Raw genomic sequence first — 19,188 nt, forward strand, 5'->3', positions numbered from 1 at the left:
CCGCGGCGCTGGGAGGGAGCCCCGGACGGCGCTTCCCGCCCTCGGGGCGCTGCAGTGCGCATGCGCAGTGCCGGCCCGCGGCGCCTGTGCCACTCACAGCATGGCGGAGCGGCTGCCCGCCGCGCCGCCGTCAAGGGGGGGTGGCCGCAAAGGGAGCTTCGGCTTCGCGACAGCGAGCGGCGGCGGGCGGGGTGAGTGAGCGGGGCCGCGGCCCCGAGCGGGTCGGGGGTGAGGGGCGGGCGGGGCAGTGGGGCTGGGCCCGGGGCGGGAGGTGCTGCGGGGCTTGTGGGGCCCTGTGCCGGGCTGACGGCGGCATCATCGCTGGTGTGTGGGGAAGGAAGCGGGAAGGGTGTGTGCAGCTGTAAGGCTGTTTGTCACTGCCTAAGGCCGCGCAGCTGCTGCGTCTTGATGTCGGGTCGCTTCTCCAGATGTTTCCAGGCCAGCTCTGTGACCAGGATCGTTGCCCCTCCCTGAAGCGCCTTCCCAGGCTGGATCCGGAGGCCTTTCCCGTTACCTGTATAAAATTCCCCCTTCCCACAGCTCGAGGGGAGAGCGCTCCTGTCACCCTGATCTTGGCTCGGGGTGGCAGAGCCCGGCCCTGGCACAGCCTCGAAGGTGGTCACAGAATTAATTAGGGTGGAAAACGCCTCTGAAGTCATCAAGCCCATTCCAAAGGCTGACTACCCTTTCTGTGAAGAAATTTTTCTGCGGTCCACCCTGAAACCCAACCCCCGGCACAGCGTGAGGCGATGTCCTCTCATCCTGGCGCTGGTCGCCTGGGAGGAGAGACCAACCCTCACCTGGCCACAGTCTCCTTTCAGGTGGACCCATAAGGTCCCCTCTGAGCCTCTTTTTCTCAAGGCTAAGTAGCTCTCTCAGCCGCTCATGATAGGAGTTGTGCTCCAGATCCTTCACCAACTCCACTGCCGTTCTCTGGACTCTGGTTTGTGCAAGGCAAGTCATGGATGGCGCTGTTCCAAGTAGGTTTTGCAGGACAGCAAATGTTGTACAAAAATGATCTTTATCAGGATAGCTGTAGTAGTTATGTGGTTCCTGGTAAAGGCCTTAAATTGTCTCATATTTTTTATGTAAGCATTTTTGACAAAAATCAGTTGTTTGCATCAGTGTAAGGTGGTGTTGCTGTTCATTTATTCTTACCCTCTGTTCCTTTTCTCATACACGAATGTTCCTCAGACTCCCCAGCATACCAGTCTGGGGAGCTCAGCTGAGGGAGTAGCTCTGTGGCATCCTGGACCACGGACTGCTGCTGCCTTTCTCCCCTTTCTGCCCTGGATGCAGTTTCTTATCCCTGGTCATGCCCTGCTTACACTGTCCCTAGAGCTTTTGCTGAGCCATCTACAAAAAGTTCTATCCTAACAAATCAGGCATAGTTGTCTGTATGGTGAGTTGCATGAGCCAGTTCAGGAAAGTGGAAAATTAAATGTTCTCACTGATTCAAAAGAAGAGGTGGAGGGGGGTGGGATGCACATTAATTTGTGAATAGATAGGCTTGGGCTACTGTAAGAAAACTGCCAAAGTTAATTATTTTCCCCCAGTTCAGTCTTAAAACAGGTCAGTTACTGAGAGTGATGCATCAAGTGCCTGAGAAGCCACTTGTACAGTTACAGTTAAAGGGGTGAGTCTGCCTCTTTGGACATTGGTGCTGGCTTGAACTGGCATACAGTGTCAGAGTGGCAAAAAATGTACTAAAATATTGCTTCTGTATAGCAGGATTTAAAGCAGTGTGTCTTTGTGAAAATAAAGGCTAAAGAAATGTCATGCCTTAGTGTCTCCTCATCCCTGGGCCCTGCATAGACTCTGTTCCTCCAGCATTTCTGAAAATGCTGTCTTAGCTGTGCACATCTGTAGTTCTGTCATGGTTCACTCCAGCCTTTCAGACAGTTATGTTTTGTTTTGTCACATGGAAAAGAAGCATTTTTTAAAAAATCAGAAGCTATTGCAGATGAAAAAATGAAGATCACCAATTTAATTTCAGTGTCCTGACTTTCACAGTGGAATATCTTTGATTAATGCCAGACAGCTAGCAAGCTATGTGATGATGTTGTTGGGAACTACATCACACCTGTATTCTCCCTGTTATCATATCGTCACCAAATCTCTGAGGGCAGTGAAGTCCAATTCAAGGCTGATTTTGGATGTGCATCTGCCTGGCAAACAATGTGGGATAACAACTGTTGAAAAATTGCTTGATACCTGTGAAGTCTGGAGGAGATTTTTGCTTGTCCAGAACTGCAGGGCAGATGAAACATGTGGAACAATAAAAAGCAAATAGCATGTCATAGTTTGTGTGCTCTCTCTCCCAAACAAAGAAATCTGTGCACAATGATACCCTTACAATTTATGCACCACCACCCTCCACCCTCACCTGCTCTTCACCTGGCCCTTTTAGTCCAGTGGTGATTTTTGGTCTGGAGCCTTCTAGCAGCTTATTGGATTCTCTCTCCTTGTCCATGAAGGCAAGCTATTAAGTGTTCTTATCTTGAGTTGCAGCTTCTGCTGATGACCATGAGCTCCTTATCTTCTGGTTTGTGCTACTTGTGCACCTGCTCCCTGGTAGAGCATGGGAAACCAAAATAAAGTCCCAGGCTTAGGATAAACATTACTTAGCAACAACTAAAACATTGGTGTGTTGGCAGCATTCTTCTCATTCTAAAGACAAAACACAGCTCTGTAGCAGCTACTGGGAAAATTGCTAAGGAAATTAACTCAGTTCCAGCCAAAAGCATGTCTAGGCAAAAGTCCACAGCTTTCAGCCTAAGGCTTGCAGCAACCCAAGCTACATATGCTAAGCAAATAGATATAAGTAAACAGCGTTCTAAATCACAAAATATTATAATTCTAAGTGACTTACTCTTTTTAGAAGTTACTTGCTTAAGCTAAGCAACTGATGTCTCTCAGTAAAATAATTTAATTTCTACATGCAATCAAAAAAGGAGTGTTACAATTGTATTATGTGAATTGTAGTAGAATTGGGAAAATAAGTTTTGAGGCGAAATGAAGGAGAGAGAAGTTTCTGGGGATAAGCAGAAGCTGAAAATTACCTCATTTTGTAGTGAAGATACTGGGTAAAGTGATCTGTACTGCTAAAGTGCATGACATTCATCAGATGCTCTCCCTCTGCTTATCTCTTGACTAAGGGCATGTTTTGAAGTTGACAAGAAAATGAAATATCTCTGGTTCTTCAGGTCAGGAAACTTCTACTTCAGGAAAAAGTCTGTGACTTCAGTAACAGCTGTTGTCATAGGTCCCAGATCCGTGGCCACAAGGGCTCTGGTGCTCTGTTGTGCTGCTCCAACATGTGTCTTGAAAATGTGCTGAAAAATCCCCTTTGATTGTATTTTTTCCTCAAAGTTCCCAACCACTCTTCATTTGAACTCCAATTTGGCTGGGGTTTTATATATCCATATATATTTATATACAGAGGCATATGTATGTAATATATATATATATATTGTTGTTTCTGTTGCACTTCATTTCTCTGATAAGCACAAATAAAGTTTTTGTTCCCCATTTGGTAAAAATACTCTTTCCTGCATTCTGTTAGTGTTCAAACTTGCTAAAATAAGCGGAAGAGTGTCTTGAAGACTTAAAGGCCTTGGGGACTAGCAGTGTTTGTGCAAAATGTAGCTCACAGCATCCACAATTCCAATAGAACAGAAACTCTAGGACAGTAAAAGTACTTAGTTTTGCTCTCTCATCTGTCCTTGAAAGTTTTCTAAAGGCAGAATCCTCTGGGATCCACCAAACCAAATCAAAGTGTTAGGCTTACAGTTCATATTATCAAATCTATATGTGCTGTTTAAGTCCTCTAGCATAACTTAAGGGGTTTAAGTAATGCCATCTTTTATGGTGTTTTAAGTGAGCAACCCTAGTTATACTACATATCACAGCAATGGTATTTGCCAGTACAACAAATTTTGCTCTCATAGTTTTGTTTTTCAAATGAGCTGTCTGTCCTGACTGGATAAGAGCAGGTAGATAATGAACTTCCATCTTTTTGAGGAGTATAATTTTACCAGATTTCAGTTGCTACTTTTCAATAATACTGATTTCTGTTGTCTTCATTCTTGCAAACAAAACAGGCTTCAGAATTGGTTATCAGCAGGGTGTTCAGTTTTGTGATAAATAGCTGCATCAGTAGTAATTGAAACAGAGACTGATGTTATTTTCACCCTAATCTAGTCAGTTCTCCTGTATTGAATTGTAGGTTTTCAGTGGCTTGCTTTGGAAAACTTAGTTTTAATGGGCTGTTAGGACAGCATCTATTCAGTAGCTGGCTTGTTAAACATAGGACTCAGTAACTTAGGAAACACTACTGAGCCTTACTCTTTCTAACTCTTTTTTTCTCATAGGCATAATAAAGCAGTGAGGAGAAACTGAAGGAAGTATTACATGCATTACTGATCAGAAAACTGTTTCTGAAGTATTTGGGCAAACTACATCTACATGTAGTAAAATCTGCAAAGGTAAGATATCTTCCTTTTCTATTTTATTTGGAAAACCTCACAACTAATAAAAGCCTCTTTCACGAGTCTCTGTGTGCTTACAAAAGTAACTTTGTAAGTCAAGGAGCAATGTGGAGCCTAAAACTTATTTTTTGAGTGAGTTCTATGGAGGCTTAACAAATTCCACACGGTTTTTCATTATAGGATTTAGATGAAGGCAGATTGCCCATTAGTTCTTCTTCACGAATCTTTCAAATCCATTCAAAAGCTTCTCAGTTTTATAAAATAGATCATGTAGGAAAAAACAGTAGCTCTTCATTATTTCAGGGTTAGCTGCAGTTTTGGCTTCTTTTACTTCCTGAATATTAAGTATGTCATTAGGCATGTGGAGATTTCATGCTGTTCCTTCTGAAATGGAGGTCTACAGTGAGTGAGCAATCTTTTTTTCAGTATGAAAGCAACATCTTAAGTGATGTGCGGTTCATAAATCCAGGATCTGCTAGCTGAAACTGCCACAGCTATTGTCAGTAAAAACACCATTTTGTAAGTTTGTTAGGCATTACATGAAAGGTATTAAAATGTAATGCCTAACATTTACATTTGAACCTCTATTATGTTTCTGCTTCATGTAGAATTCATGTAAATAGAAACTCTATGTTTCACAGTGGCTGCTGCAATTATGTTCAATAACAGCTTTCAGAAGAAGTGCAGCTCAACTGTGCCAAAGTCTTTGCTTGCAGAGTTCAGAATATCTTATAGAAAATTGTAATTCTGACATCCAGCAGTAAAATTCTCAAATTCCCACTTAAATCTGAAAGTCTCCAAAGTGTGCAAATGTTTATTTGCATTCACACGTTCACATCTTTATTCAGGTTAAGGTCTCCATGTTTTTAGAATTGCTTTCAGGCCTCTTTGTGGATCTACCCATACAGATTCAGCAAGAAGATTGCTTTATTTCTGTTTGTGGTTTTTGAATAGGTTGAAGGTGTGGAGAGCATGGGTTATGATATTGAGCGCTTCGTGGGCTATGTCAATGAGGGGCTGTTGTGCTCCATCTGCCGAGACGTGTTAGAAGATCCACTGCAGGCTCCTTGCGAGCACGCTTTCTGCACTGCCTGTATCCACGGGTGGCTTGTTCATCACAGTAACTGCCCTGAAGACAGACAAGTGATTGATGTGTCTCTGCTACGACCTCTCTACAGGTATCCAACAATCTTGCTGTGTGTTGAAATTACTTGAATTTAGGACTTCCCAGTTTTGCTTGTACAGCTTCATCTCCTGTTGATACTGTCACTGAGATTGTCTTTATCCAGTATGCCGGTGGTAGACACCAACTACTTACATAGGAAGCACTGGCATTTTCTGTTTATTATAACTAACTTTTAGGGTGTTAGGATTTCAAAACTGAAAGAACACTTAGTTTGTTCTCCTCCTTTTTATATCTTGAATGCTGATTCTGGATACTTGTCTGGATATTATTCTGAATGTTCTTTATGGTATCAAAACTTTTCCGTACTTTATTTTAGAGAAAGCAAGCAAAGCAGCTCTTAATGACAGTCGCTACACACCCTATATCTCTTTTCATTTTTAGCTAGATGCTGTAGTGAGGTTTGTAAAGGGCAATTTCTGGAGATATGAACCAAACTTCTTCAAATTCTTTTTAAAGATTATCTTTAGACATAGGAATATCTATTGTGAACCACCTTGTCATGTAAATTGTTTTCACAAAAATAAAACTTCTATAAATAAATGGTCAGGCATTGGACCATATGATTGTTTTTGGTCCTTTCCAAATAAACTATTCTATTTTGAACTGTTAATTCCTGCTAGTGTCAGCACAAAACAGTTTCAGTAGTAGACACTGCTTGCTGTTTAACACTTGCATTATCTAATCTTGCTCAGATTAATAGTTATGTATTAATGTTATGTATTTATTTATCTAGCTACAGTAAATTTAACTTTGTTAGTACTCACATTGTAATTTATCATTAATAAGATTTTACTATCTGGAAGTCAACTATAGCACAGACAGAGCACTAGTGTTTGATTTTTAGATGGTTTCATCTGTACTCACTGAAGTCCTTTAGTTTGGCATGTTTAGAAACACAGATCTTAATTGGCAAGATCACAATTAAAAATTATTCAAAAATAAAGATTTCATTTGCACTTTTAAATGTGGAGACTGAATTTTCCATTAATGATTTTTTTCTTTCAAGCTGTTTTTTACTGATATTGTCACTGGAATTCTTTAAAAAAATAAATAAATTAAGCTAGTTACAATTTTTCCTAATGGAGATTAGAACTTGCTTTTTTTTCCCCAAAAGTTGAAAATACAAATTTTTCAATAATGTTCCCAGATTTAAGAGCAAATTCTTTTCTTTGCATGTAGATATATGAAAAATGATTTAAACCGTCTTCAGCTACATTGCAGAAACAGAGAGTATGGCTGTGAAATGGTTTGTTCTCTGGAGTCTATAGACAGGCATGAAAGGGAGTGTGAGTACAGTCAGATACCTTGCTCCAATGCTGGTGAGTAACATTCATAGAAGTTGAATCCTTTCTATTTTAAACAACACATTTGTCATCTTCTCATCAACAGAGCTGCAATAATGGGCATTATTTTCTTTTTATTTTTTCATATTTGAACAGAAATTCAAAGCCTTGGCATGATCTACTCTTTACAGCAGGGTTTTTTAGCAAAATATCATAGTAGTTTATGGCAGTCACAATGATTAGCAACTGTTCCTTATCCAAAAACAAACCAAAATGGATATGTTGAACTTCAAATGTACAAAAATGTAATAGTGCATTGGTTTTGCTTTCTGACAAGTTCTGAGTTCGTTTTCCAGTTCTGACTGCATGTTCTAATGTTTGAATGAATGCAGTAGCCCCTGCAGAAGACCTAGGGGTCATAATTTATGTATAAAACACCTGGCTGCCTGGTTCATGTGCAGCTGCCAACTCCGTGACATGGTTTTAACAAGAATGTATCTTGGAAATAAGAATTATTCCAAGCTAAATTCTGGTTAGAGTTGTTCATGTTGAGGTTTTATTTAAAACAAGGCTACGCCTCCTGAGAAAGAAACGTGCATCTAAAAAGGAGGATACTGTAAAATTTCCCAGTTAGTTTCATTTGAAATGTTGTATATTCCTAGATAAAGTTAATTTCTAATTAATGATGCTAAGGGCATATTGAGTCTGCCATTGTAATTAATTATGAGATGATTAAGATACTAGAATTGCTCTGCTGGAAGATATAATTTCTCTCAGAAGTGGCTTCTGCAGATGCTTGATTCACCTCTGCTACTTCCTACAGGAACAGTAATGTTTTACAGATTATGTAGTTTACAGTGTTTTACAGATTTATGTTTGCATACCACACTGGGCATCTGGTGTTTGGAGTATGAAGGCTCTTACATCCCTGGAGCTCTTTCCCAAGAATACAGAGAGTGTATTTTGAGTAGCTCAATTACAAATCATTATATTTATTAGAAGAGCTCTTCTAGAGGGCTAATTTGTCATTTTCTAGCATGGTTTGTTAGGAAGTTTCAATACTCCATTGTTTCAGTTTCTTAAAATGTATATTCTCTTCAAATTAAATGCAAGTGTGTATTTCAACAAAGTGAGCCTCAAAGATTAAACTACAAACTTCCTAAGTTTGACTTCTTCATAATTTATGACTAGAAACTTCAAGTTTAGAGTGTTACGTTTAGCAATAATTTATATATTGCTTATTTTTAATTCTTTAAGTTTTACTTTTAATCACTACAGAGCTGCAAAGTTTGTATCCCAGAATTTCTGTGTAAATATTTATATCTTTGTATGAGTTATTAAGTGTTCATAAATAAATATTCTAACTTTTTTATATGGTCTAGTACATTATGGACAAGACCAACAAATTCTCTAGAAAACAAGTTTACATTCCATCTCTTTACTACATCTTTGGACTTTTCCCTATGTTTGATAGCTTAATACTTTTTTTCACGTGTGTATTCTTTATTGATTCTGGTCATTGCACAGGCAAGCTGCTAGTGTCTTAGCTTTGCATCAGGATTGTCACTACTGAAGTTGATTTAATGCCAGACCAGCAGTAGAAGACTTTACAGAAAATACCTCCTTCCAACCTTTCAGTATTTCCAGTTAATGGATAAGTATCTTAATAAGACCTTTAAACAGCGTTGTGTTAGTAGCTACGTATGTGTGACTTCCATATTTCATATCCTAAAGAAATCACTTTCCTCAGCTTCCTTTCCTAAGTGTTTTTGTTTGGAATGGCTCAGAATGCTTTTGTTGTAAATGGCCGCGTTGCCTCTGTGTCCCTTGCTCAGGTTGTACCGTGCAGGTCGAGCGGCGTAACTTGGACGGGCACCTGGCGGTGTGCGAGTACCGGAGCCGGGAGTGCCCCAATGGCTGTGGCTACACCATCCTCAGCGCAGAGGACACGCAGCACAACTGCGTGGCAGAGCTGAGAACCGAGCTGGAACTGCTTCGGTACAAATCTTCTCTTTCTCTCCTGGCTGTGTTGGGCTGGGCTTAAAATCACTGCATGAAGCACTTTGAAATACTAGCACTGGATTCTGGTATGTGTTAAATACACCATTAATTACTTGATGCTAACAGACCAGAATTTTATTATGTGTCAGCGTAGACTTCAAATTCTTACGGTTTTAATTCTGTTGTTGGGGTTTTTTCCAAGTTACAATACATCTTAAAATACCGTTGCTTCCAGTTGAACAGAACTGCGAGCTTACTATTTAAAATTACAAAAAAAAACCCTAAGAAAACTGAAATTGGCAATTTCATTTTTCTATTGGCCTGTTGTAGACACAAAGTCATATAATGTAATAGTTGTCTTTAGTTTTGTTTTTTACAGATCAAGGAGATAAAAGTCTGTAATTATTTTGGCAGGTACAGGTAGATTCAACCACTGAAGGTCTAATTTTGATTTTTTTTAAGTCCTGATAGATTAACAATCAGTGAATGTGACTCTTCTTACCAGCATCCTTGTTTTCCTCTTACGTATGTTTCTGTAGCTTTCCCTTTTCATTATATTCCAGTTGGACCTTTTTTTTTTATCCCACTCATGCTCCTTTCCATTTGTGTCTTTCAGCCCCTAAGTGTTGTGCTTTTGAACACTGCTGTGAAGTCAGGTTCAAATATGGTTTAAATGCATTGAGACACAAGGGATTCTGCTAGCTGGTTTCGGAACTCAAAAGGTTAATGTAGTGCCATCTGGTTTTGGCTGTGGAGCTTTGTGAGTGACAAGGCTGTAACAGTTCACTGCATACTGTCATGTAGTGTCCACCATAAAAGTGAACAAGATTACACAGGACCATGGAATCATTTAGAGTGGAAAAGAGCTTTAACATAATTGACAGGCCCAACACTAAACTGTGTCTGTAAGTGCCTACCGTGTCCACACACTCAGGCTATCTCACTTCCTTACATGTTCAGCAGTATTACAGGATTCAGACTTTTTATCTTGGATGCCTGTATTTCATAACACTTCGCAAGCACATACTGTAGGAAAACAGCAGAAAATCACTTAAAGTCATGAATGCACCTTCTTGAGCTCATGGAATTACTTGAGGAATATGATATGATTGTCCCTCTGTAGGCTTCTCATGGGTACTTTAGTGCCCCTGGGCACAGTGCACTTCTTTATGCCAGTTTTCTTGTTTTGTCTTGTTTGTTTGTTTGGTGTTTTTTTGTTGTTGTTTTGTTTGTTTGGTTTGTTTTTTAATTAATAAATCATGCCTCTACGGGGGCATCCTGTAGAGTTTGATGGGAATCAGCTCAGTCTGTTTGGCAGCAAGAAGGCTTTCTGGATTTTGAAGAGCATTCTTTTCTATGCTTACAAGACTTAACAAGGAGAAATAAACTTTTTAGGTCAGAAATGATCTGCAGAGTGGAGGAGGCAAAACATGAGATGGAGTCAAGGTTAGACTCACAGAGAAGGCATATGGTTCAAAAAGAGAGTATTCTGCAAAATGAAATTGAAGAACTAAAGGTAAATACAATCCCTTTTTTTTACTTTCTCTTAACAGTCTAACTTTTTGCTTTTCCTGGTAGCAGTTTCTTATTTTGTAAATAAGGTCTCATACAGAGGAAAATGACATTAAGTATGGGAAGCAAAACCATCAAAGCATTGCCAGGTTAGCTCTGTGGAGAAGCAGGCTGAATGCTGTATTCCTGTGGTTTATCTGCTTCAGGTTCACTGGAGCTCACCTAGACACTCCATCCATGTTCTATGCGTGCATAACATTGTCAAGAGAACAATGTGAAACTGATTTCAGTGTCTAAATGTAGGGCATACATCGCAAACTGGATGTAATTAAACATCCAGCTCCATTTTTAATTGCTATCCATGTGGCTTAGTCCAGAGCTGATACAGAGCCCTGCTGCCAACAGTGGTATTTGCACTGTGGTCAGAAGGTTGGAAAGGTTCACAGCAAACTTCATCAAGTAACAAGCAAGGCAGTGTTATCCTTTTATTCATGCTGGTTTTCTTGCATCACAGAACAATGATTTTTAAAGCAATAGTTTTTAAAAGCTTTATAAAGTTTTTTAAACTTTATAGTTTACATTTTTATTTTTACTGGATTTGATGTTAAATCCTTGAAGAATGTATCTGAACAGAACTACAATCATATTTTGTTTCAATTCTTGAAACAGAAAATAAAAGCAGCAAGTGGGTAAATTGGCTGTTTCTATCACTTCATAAGAAACAAAATATGAAAGCAAAATATTTTTGAAAAACATATTGGAATCTTTAGAACAAGACCATCCCAGAACGTGAATGCTGGATTGTGTCTCAGGTTGTTTACATTTGTTGCACTATAAAAAAATTATTTATTATTTTTTAGTGTTTTATTTTAGTTTTATTTTATTTTATTTTTAGTGTTTTATTATTATTTTTAGTCTTTTTTATTCCTAAAACTCCATCTCCCTAAGAGCATGGCCAGTTCAACTTCATTGCACTATCATTAGAAGAGGGTTTGATTCTTGTAGTGAATTTGTTTTGCATTTCAGAGTCAGATGTCACGAATGATGTCAGATGTCAGGTCTCTGATGGCAGCAGAGAGACAGCACCGTCAAGAGCTGGAGCAGGCAGAGCTGGAAAAACGGGAGTTAATGGAGCTGCTGAAGGGGCTGCAGAAGGACTGTAGATTAACTACTACAGAGGGAAGCAGAAAGTCAAATTTCCGTCCTTTGACACGACTGGAGAGTGTAAAAAGAAAACCTAGGGAAGTCACAGTTATCTAAATAGTACTAAGCTCAAAAACCATTTTCTTCAAATACTGGCTTCTGGCAAACTACTTTCTTTGAATGATTGGTAAAGTTTATATCATTTCTTAATTACTTTTTTCTTTTAAAATCTAAATTAATAGTGTATTTCCTTTGGGACCATAAAAACAAACAGAAGGTTTTTTTTCTGAGGGAATACTGGTCATTAAAACCAGTAATTGGAAGACATATTTTAGCTAATGTTTTTATAAAAAGGGGAAGAAGACTTGATTTATTCTCTCTGTACTGCATCACTTACAGTAATCTTTCAAGACTTAAAGCTACAGCCTTTTAAAGTCAAAGATATGGACTATTAAGGACCAGGAAGGAAAAAACATTTAAGTATCTCTGTTTCAAACAAAAAAGCAAATTTGACTATTTGGGAGGTGAATGGTAGAATTAGTAAGTCAGTAATAGAAATTAATAGTATCTTGTTTGTAGTCTGTAGAAGGTCTTATTCAAAGGTGGAAAGCAGGCACTTTAAATTGTAATTCTTCTGCTACTTAACAGCTTCGGGTGAGGTTAACTGTTACTTTAGAGCTTCTCATTTCCCATGGTGATACATACTTACAGGACTAATACTAAAGCCTGAGGTAGTAGAATAATCTAAACAGATTATTAAAACAGATGTATGAATAACTTTGAGTTTGTGGGAATGGATCTGCTTCTTATTTAAAAATTTGAAGCTTTTATATGTGAAAGTATCAGGTATTTCTACAGGATCTTTTAAGCATAAGACCAGTCTGTTTGGTACTCAAACTTTAAAGTGTATATAAATACCTAGAGTATCCTTAATTTTCTTGTGGCAGGTTTAAGACTACTTGATATGCACAAGAGATGAGTATTTGCACAGTCACTTGGGCTTCAGACATTTGTGTTAGTGCTCAAGCAGGCTGCAGGGAGTGCCAGAGGCTGGCACTGGCATCAGAGGGTAACAGAACACCTGTGCAAGTGTGAATAGGTCAATGACCTGCTCTGCTTAGCAATACAAGTTAAAGGGCAGGTGGAGGGGTTAAGGGATGTTAGAGCATCTGAGGAAGAGATTGACTGGTAGAGTCATTCTCTACCTCCCCTGAGGCAAATGTACCACTCCAATGCACCTCAGAAAGTAGTGGATCACTAGAGATGAACCTAGGGTGGCAGTTCTGTGGTGCAGGCAAAACTGTTGGCCCTGCTAACGTGCATCTACACCAAAGCACAGTGTGGGCACCAAGCAGGAGGAGCTGGAACCTTCAGCAGGAAGGTTTTGATGTCACCATCACAGAAACATGGGGATGACTCTCATCATGGGAGTGCTGCAATGGCTGGATATAAGCTCTTTAGAAGAGACAGGCAAAGCAAGAGAGGTGGTTGGATAGCACTGTACAATAGAGAGTGTTTTGATTGTATTGAAATTGGTGATGAAGATGACAAGTTTGAGTGCCTCTGGGTAAGCATCGCAGGAAGGTCAGCAGGGCAGACGTCATGGTGGGAGTCTGTTGGGGACCACCCAGCCAGGAACTGGCTGATAAGGCATTCCACAAGCAGCTGGCACAGGAGGCATAGTCACCAGCCTTTGTTTTCATGGGTGACTTCAACTTGCCTGATGTCTGCTGGAAATACAGCACGGAGTAAGCAGCCTAGGGGGTTCCTGGAATGTGTGGAGGACAGCTTTCTAAGTAACACGATGGGAAATGAGCCTAACAGAGAAGGGGCCCTGTTGTTTGTGGGCAAAGAAAGGCTGGTGGGTGATGTGCTGGTCAGTGGCCATCTTGGGCAGAGTGACCACGAACTGTTAGGATTTTCTATACTGGGTGAAGTAAGGAGGGGCACCAGCAGAACTTCTGTGTTGACTTTGGTGAGCAAACTTTGGCCTGTTCAGGATATGGATTGACCAAGTAAGTCCCTTGGAAGTCAGTCCTGAAGGGCAAAGGAGTCCAGGAAGGCTGGATGTGCTTTAAAAAGGAATTGTTAAATATTCAGGAACAGACTCATGTAGAAAGACAAGTTGTCAGGGAAAAAGCCTGGCATGGTTAAGCAGAGAACTTAAGTTGGAACTTAGGGGGGAAAAAAGAGAATATATCACCTCGAAAGGAGGGTCAAGTAACTTGGGAGGATTATAAGGATGTCACAAGGTCGTTAGGAAGAAGGTTAAAAGGGACAAAACCCAAACTAGAACTTGCTTTGGCCATTACAGTTAAAGACAACAAAAAAACATTCCATAAATATATTGACAGCAAAAGGAGGATCAAGGAGTGTCTCTACCATTTGTTGAATCCAGAGTGTGATGTAGTGACAGGGGTTGAGGGAAAGGCAGAAGTTCTTAATATCGGGATAAGATGTCCTCATGATACCCAGCTCCCTGAGATGGAAGTTGCTGATGGGCAGATGAGTTCCCCCCCAAAGTCCAGAGCAAGATGGTTAGACACTCACAGGTCTATGGGCCCTTATGGGATCCACCCCAGAGGAATGAGGGAACTGGCAAAAGTATTTGCCAAAACACTTTCAGTCATCTGTCAACAGTACTGCTTAACTGGAGAAGTTCCACAACACCCATCTACAAGAATAGTTGGAAGGATGATCTGGGGAACTAAAGGCTTGTCATCCTGACCTCAGCTCTGGGCAAGGTTCTGGAAGAGATCATCCTGAGCACCATTACATGGCACATGCAGGACAACCAAGGGATCCAGTCCAGACAACATAGATTTTAAAAATTCAGGTCCTGCTTGACTGGTCTGATCTCCTATGACTAAGTGACCTTAGTCATAGGAGAAGATGAGGGAAAGGCTGTGGCTATTGTCTATTTGGACTTCAGTAAAGCATTTCACACAATCTTTCACAGCATCCTCCTAGAAAAACTGGCTGCTTGGGACTTGAATGGATAAGGACTGTCCAATGGATAAAAAGTTGGTTGGTTGTCAGGCCAAGAGAGTGGTGGGGAATGGAGCTAAGTCCAGTTGACAGCTGGTCACTAGTGGTGTTCCCCAGGGCTCAGTATAGGGCCAGTCCTGTTTAACACCATTATTAACGATCTGCACGGGGGGATTGAGTGCATCCTGAATAAATTTGCAGACAACACCGAGTTGGGTGAGACTGTTGATCTTCTCAAGGGTGGGAAGGCTCTGCAGAGAGACATGGACAGACTTGATCAATGTGCCAAGGCCAGCTGCACAAGGTTCAGTAAGGTGAAGTGCTGCATCCTGCACTTGGGCTGCAGCAACCCCATGCAGTGCTACAGGCTGACAGCAGAGTGGCTTGGGAGCTGTTCAGCAGAAAGGGACTTGTTGACAACAGACTTAATATGAGCCAATGTGTGCCCAGGTGGCCAAGAAGGCAAATGCATCCTGGCCTATATCAGAAATAGTGTGGCTGTAACTGTCCCTCTGTATTTGGCACTGGTGTGTGGCCACACCTCGAGTGCTGTGTCCAGTTTTGGCCCTTCACTTTAAAAAGGAAATTGAAATGTGATGCAGTGTCCAGCAAAGGGCAAAAAGCTCATGAAAGTTCTAGAAAGCTTGTCTTGTGAGGAGCAGCTGAAAGAACTGGGTTTGTTTAGTCTAGAGAAGAGGCAGCCCAGGGGGACCTCTTCACTCTCTGCAACTCCCTGAAAGGAGGGTATATCCAGGTGGGGACTGGTCTCTACTACTGTGTCTACAGTGAGAGGACAAGAGGAAATGGCCTTAGGCTCCAGAATGGGAGATTCAGATTAGATGTTGGAAAAAAAAATCCCTGTTAGGGTGGTCAGGCGTTGGAATAGGGTGCCCAGGGAGCTGGTGGAGTCACCATCTCTGGTGTTAAAGAGTTGTCAGGGTCTGGGGCTCAGAAATGGTTTGGTGGTTTAGGAGTTGCAGGGGTAGTTCTGGGTTAACAGTTGCACTTGGTCTCTTCCACCCTTGATGATTCTATTATTCAAAGTTTGCAATAGGATTTTTTAACAAACCTACAAATTGATGAGGTATACGTCTGTAAGCACTGCATGAGAAATCTGTTCAAAGACTTTCGCCAAACTTTTTACGCAGCTTGTTCATGTTGTTTTCAGTGGTATAACTAAGCCATAGTCTCAGCTCATCAGTGGACTAACTATAGAGATATCTGGCCTTCTGTTTCCTGAATGTGTTCAATCAGTTTTGAAGGCTCAGGAAAACGTGTGCAGGTTCAACAACCTGAATATGTTAATTTTATAGTTCAGAAAGCAACTGCATTACTGTGCATGCCTTGCTGTCACTCAGAGCAATGCTTTTATAGCTAATACCATAACCAAAGAGAGAGGCAGCAATCTTCTTTAGCTCATAGTCTACATTATGAAGATTTGTGGTCAGAGTTATCTGAATTTCAGGCATTAATAAATCCTCTAACTTGTTGTTTCTTTAGTACCACTGAGGCAGATGTGCACATATTCAGGTCTTGTATATTTAAAAACTGACAAAAAAAAGCTCTTCTGTAAAAGTAGGCTTTTTTCAGGGGAAAAAACCCACATTCAAAGTAATTGAGAGTATTTGGGACACTAGCAAACTCATCAATTGATGCTATAGCATATCTCTTAAGCAGCCATATTTAATAATCTAAAACAGTAAACCAGTAGCTATAATTTGGGAAGACCTTCATTCACACTGAATATTCAGTGGTCAGTTCAGTTACATCAGTGTGTGTATTAAAGCAATAGGTAGAAAGTAAAAATGCTGTTACTCTTGTGTTCTAAACAAGCAAGCTGTGAGTATCTGTGCTCTGCGTGACATTATTGCAGCATTTACACTAATTTTCAAGCTTTTTGGCAACACCAGATTTCATGCTATTAGATTCAGTTAGTGCTTTTCTGTGTTCTGTAATTGTGTGGTTGTGATGTGACTTTATCTACTTTGCCTAATGTAAAGAAGAAAATTACTTCAAAATCCTTTAGAACTTGAATCATCTTTCCTGAGTCAGAGGGCAGTAACCCAATCTTTTCTGTTCTGACCACAGAAGAAAGTTATTAGCTCTGTGCATTCCTTATAATGGGATCTCTGCATTTGTTTGCTTTAGAACTTTCACCCACACATTTATGACTAAATTCCTCCTAGTATGGGAAATAGGGTTTATTTAATGTTGACTTAGCATTTGGTCTGATGTCTTTTCCCTAACTGATGGACATGAAACTGCATGAGAAAACGTGTTCTAGGTGGTAAAGAAGGACTTTCTGCTGTGCAAACTCGGGCAGTCCAAACTTCCAGTGTGGAAATGTGGCAGCACTTTGGGCCCAGCAGCTGCTGGAATGGGCTGTCAGTTTGGGTTTCCTTTAGCAGCAAAGAAGCACTTTCAGAGATGTTTTAAATAGGCACACAGTAGCTAATAGCATCAGGTACCTCTGGTGACTATAAGCTTTTTTTTGCCATTCTTCTGGATTGATAACGGTTCTGCACTTCAGATTTTCCTCTGCTAATGAACCTCTTACAGGGTGGTATTGCTGAAGTATCATCATCATTTGACCTGTCTTACAATTACATTAAATAGCCCATTATGTTAATATTTCATCCACTTCTTGCTTTTACAGTCTCATGTATTATGCAGCTCTTAATAGCAGTTGGCAGCAGTAAGGAATATTTTTTTTCTTTCTTTCAAATAGTCTGTTAATCCTGTTCACTAAAACTCCAAATGTTGTACTAGACTTAAGTTAAAGACATTCACTTGGAAATGCCACTTCCCTAGTCATGATCATACTTTAGCATTATATGAGACACTGCTAAAAGTGCATTACAGGAGGATTCTAGCACAGAATTACTGGTATTCCTATTCTCATACTAAATCACACCTTAATCAGTTCCACCTCCTAACAAGTGGAACTGCTGCTCCAAGTAAACCAGTAACTGCAAATTGTATTTTGAGTTGCTGCTTCTGGCTCTTTGCAGCTGGAAGAAGGAGATTAAAGAGAGAGAACAGGTGTGGTGTGACTGCTTCTTCAGCCCAAAAGCAGAGATGTGGCTGCACCAGCTTGTGCCACCAGCCATCTTATCAGTGTGAGCTGCCAGCTGTGTGGCAGGGAGTTAACATGGCATTAGAATTAAACAGAGATCAAATCTTTATCCACAGTTAGGTGGGTACAATGTCACAGTACCAAGCCTGGGAGATTCAGAAAAACAAAATTCAGAGAGAGCAAGTGGTTAAGTAAGGTATGTTGAACTTGCATATACAAGAGTTTCTCATCAGCATAGGAGGGAAGGGAATTGCACAGTCAAACAAAATACCTGCTATAGTGATGTATTTTGACTGGCCAAAAGTGGTTTTATCTGAAATGTTCTTAGGTGTTTGTATGAAGTAATGTATTAATAGACCCCAGTTGCAAACAGTTCTTACAATTTATAGAAATTGGTAGCTTTGCAAATGAGATTTCCCATGTGCTGTCCTCTTGGATGTTCCTGGCATGGTGCTTCTCTACAGCTGCTTTCCTTAGAAGTGCTGGGTAGTACTGACAAGGAGCAGTACTAGCCTTGCCTTTCTCCCGTACCGTTGTCAGACGGAGTACGGTAGGTCAGGGAGATTTTACCACGTAGAAGATGCCTTTACAAAGACCTACAATTCTATGCAACTTTCTATTAACTGAGTAAACACTGAACTGTCTTCCAGCATTATGGGTCGCTACCAGTCTATTTACATTTTCTACCTTTATATGCACAAGGACAAACCAGCGCTTAACAGATCTCAGTCTCTAGTGTGTTTGAGAAATGGTAACACTTTGTATCACTTTGAAGTACACTTTGTATAAAAGTTGAACTAATAAAGGGTCTACACCATAACTAACACACTTCCCTTGGCTTCATTCTGTACAGAAGTTTGAGTACCCTCTTTATCAGACAGAATAGCAACATTTTGGTACACTGGCCTGCAGAGCGCAGGAGTCACAAATGCAGTGCAATTACAGGCTTGGTGCCGTGGAGTAGGTAAGGCTGCATTTTCCCTCCTAGAGGGAGCAATAAACAAAGGGGCTGTTTAGTCAAAATATCCCTTCTCCAGATTTCACTCCCACCTCACAGATGGGAGATTCTGAATGGGATGAGCAGCTGCTTGGAAGGCAAAGCACTGGCAAAAATTGAGAATTCCTGGAGTACAGCACTCCAATGCTGCACAGACAACAGGACAATGAAGGGGCAAGAAGAGAAAAATTCATTCTCTGTCCATCAACTGCAGGGATCCCCTAATGCAATTTTTTTTTACGGCCACTACAAAAACCCATGTGGGAATATATAAGAAGAGCAAAACAACAGAGCTGTTGTGTTTGCTTAAACATGAGCAGTCTAGACATGGGGCACTCAAGCAGCAATTTGATGCATGCAGTCCTCTGCCTTCACTGTCTAGACACTCGCTCTCTTACCTGGTGGAGGAGTGATTCAGCAGAAAAAAAAGGCTGAAAGCCAACATGGCACAGAGACTAGCCCAGGATCTGGGCTGATAATCTGTTTTTTTCCTGCACATCTCCATGTACACC

The 19,188-nt window shown here is 40.6% G+C and overlaps 1 protein-coding gene across 1 annotated transcript; it reads left to right on the forward strand.

Annotated features, from left to right (window-relative positions):
- The first annotated feature begins 85 nt into the window (after positions 1–85).
- Positions 86–18,497, forward strand: LOC134042606 (RING finger protein 151-like). Its single transcript, XM_062490220.1, has 7 exons — positions 86–191; positions 4,374–4,487; positions 5,445–5,668; positions 6,856–6,995; positions 8,795–8,957; positions 10,356–10,476; positions 11,499–18,497. Exons 3-7 carry the CDS (start codon positions 5,463–5,465, stop codon positions 11,730–11,732), a joined length of 864 nt encoding a protein of 287 aa, XP_062346204.1. The 5' UTR covers positions 86–191; positions 4,374–4,487; positions 5,445–5,462; the 3' UTR covers positions 11,733–18,497.
- The last annotated feature ends 691 nt before the right edge of the window (positions 18,498–19,188 follow it).

This window comes from Cinclus cinclus, chromosome 1 (assembly GCF_963662255.1).
Source record: "Cinclus cinclus chromosome 1, bCinCin1.1, whole genome shotgun sequence".
In the NCBI taxonomy this organism is placed as follows: domain Eukaryota; kingdom Metazoa; phylum Chordata; class Aves; order Passeriformes; family Cinclidae; genus Cinclus; species Cinclus cinclus.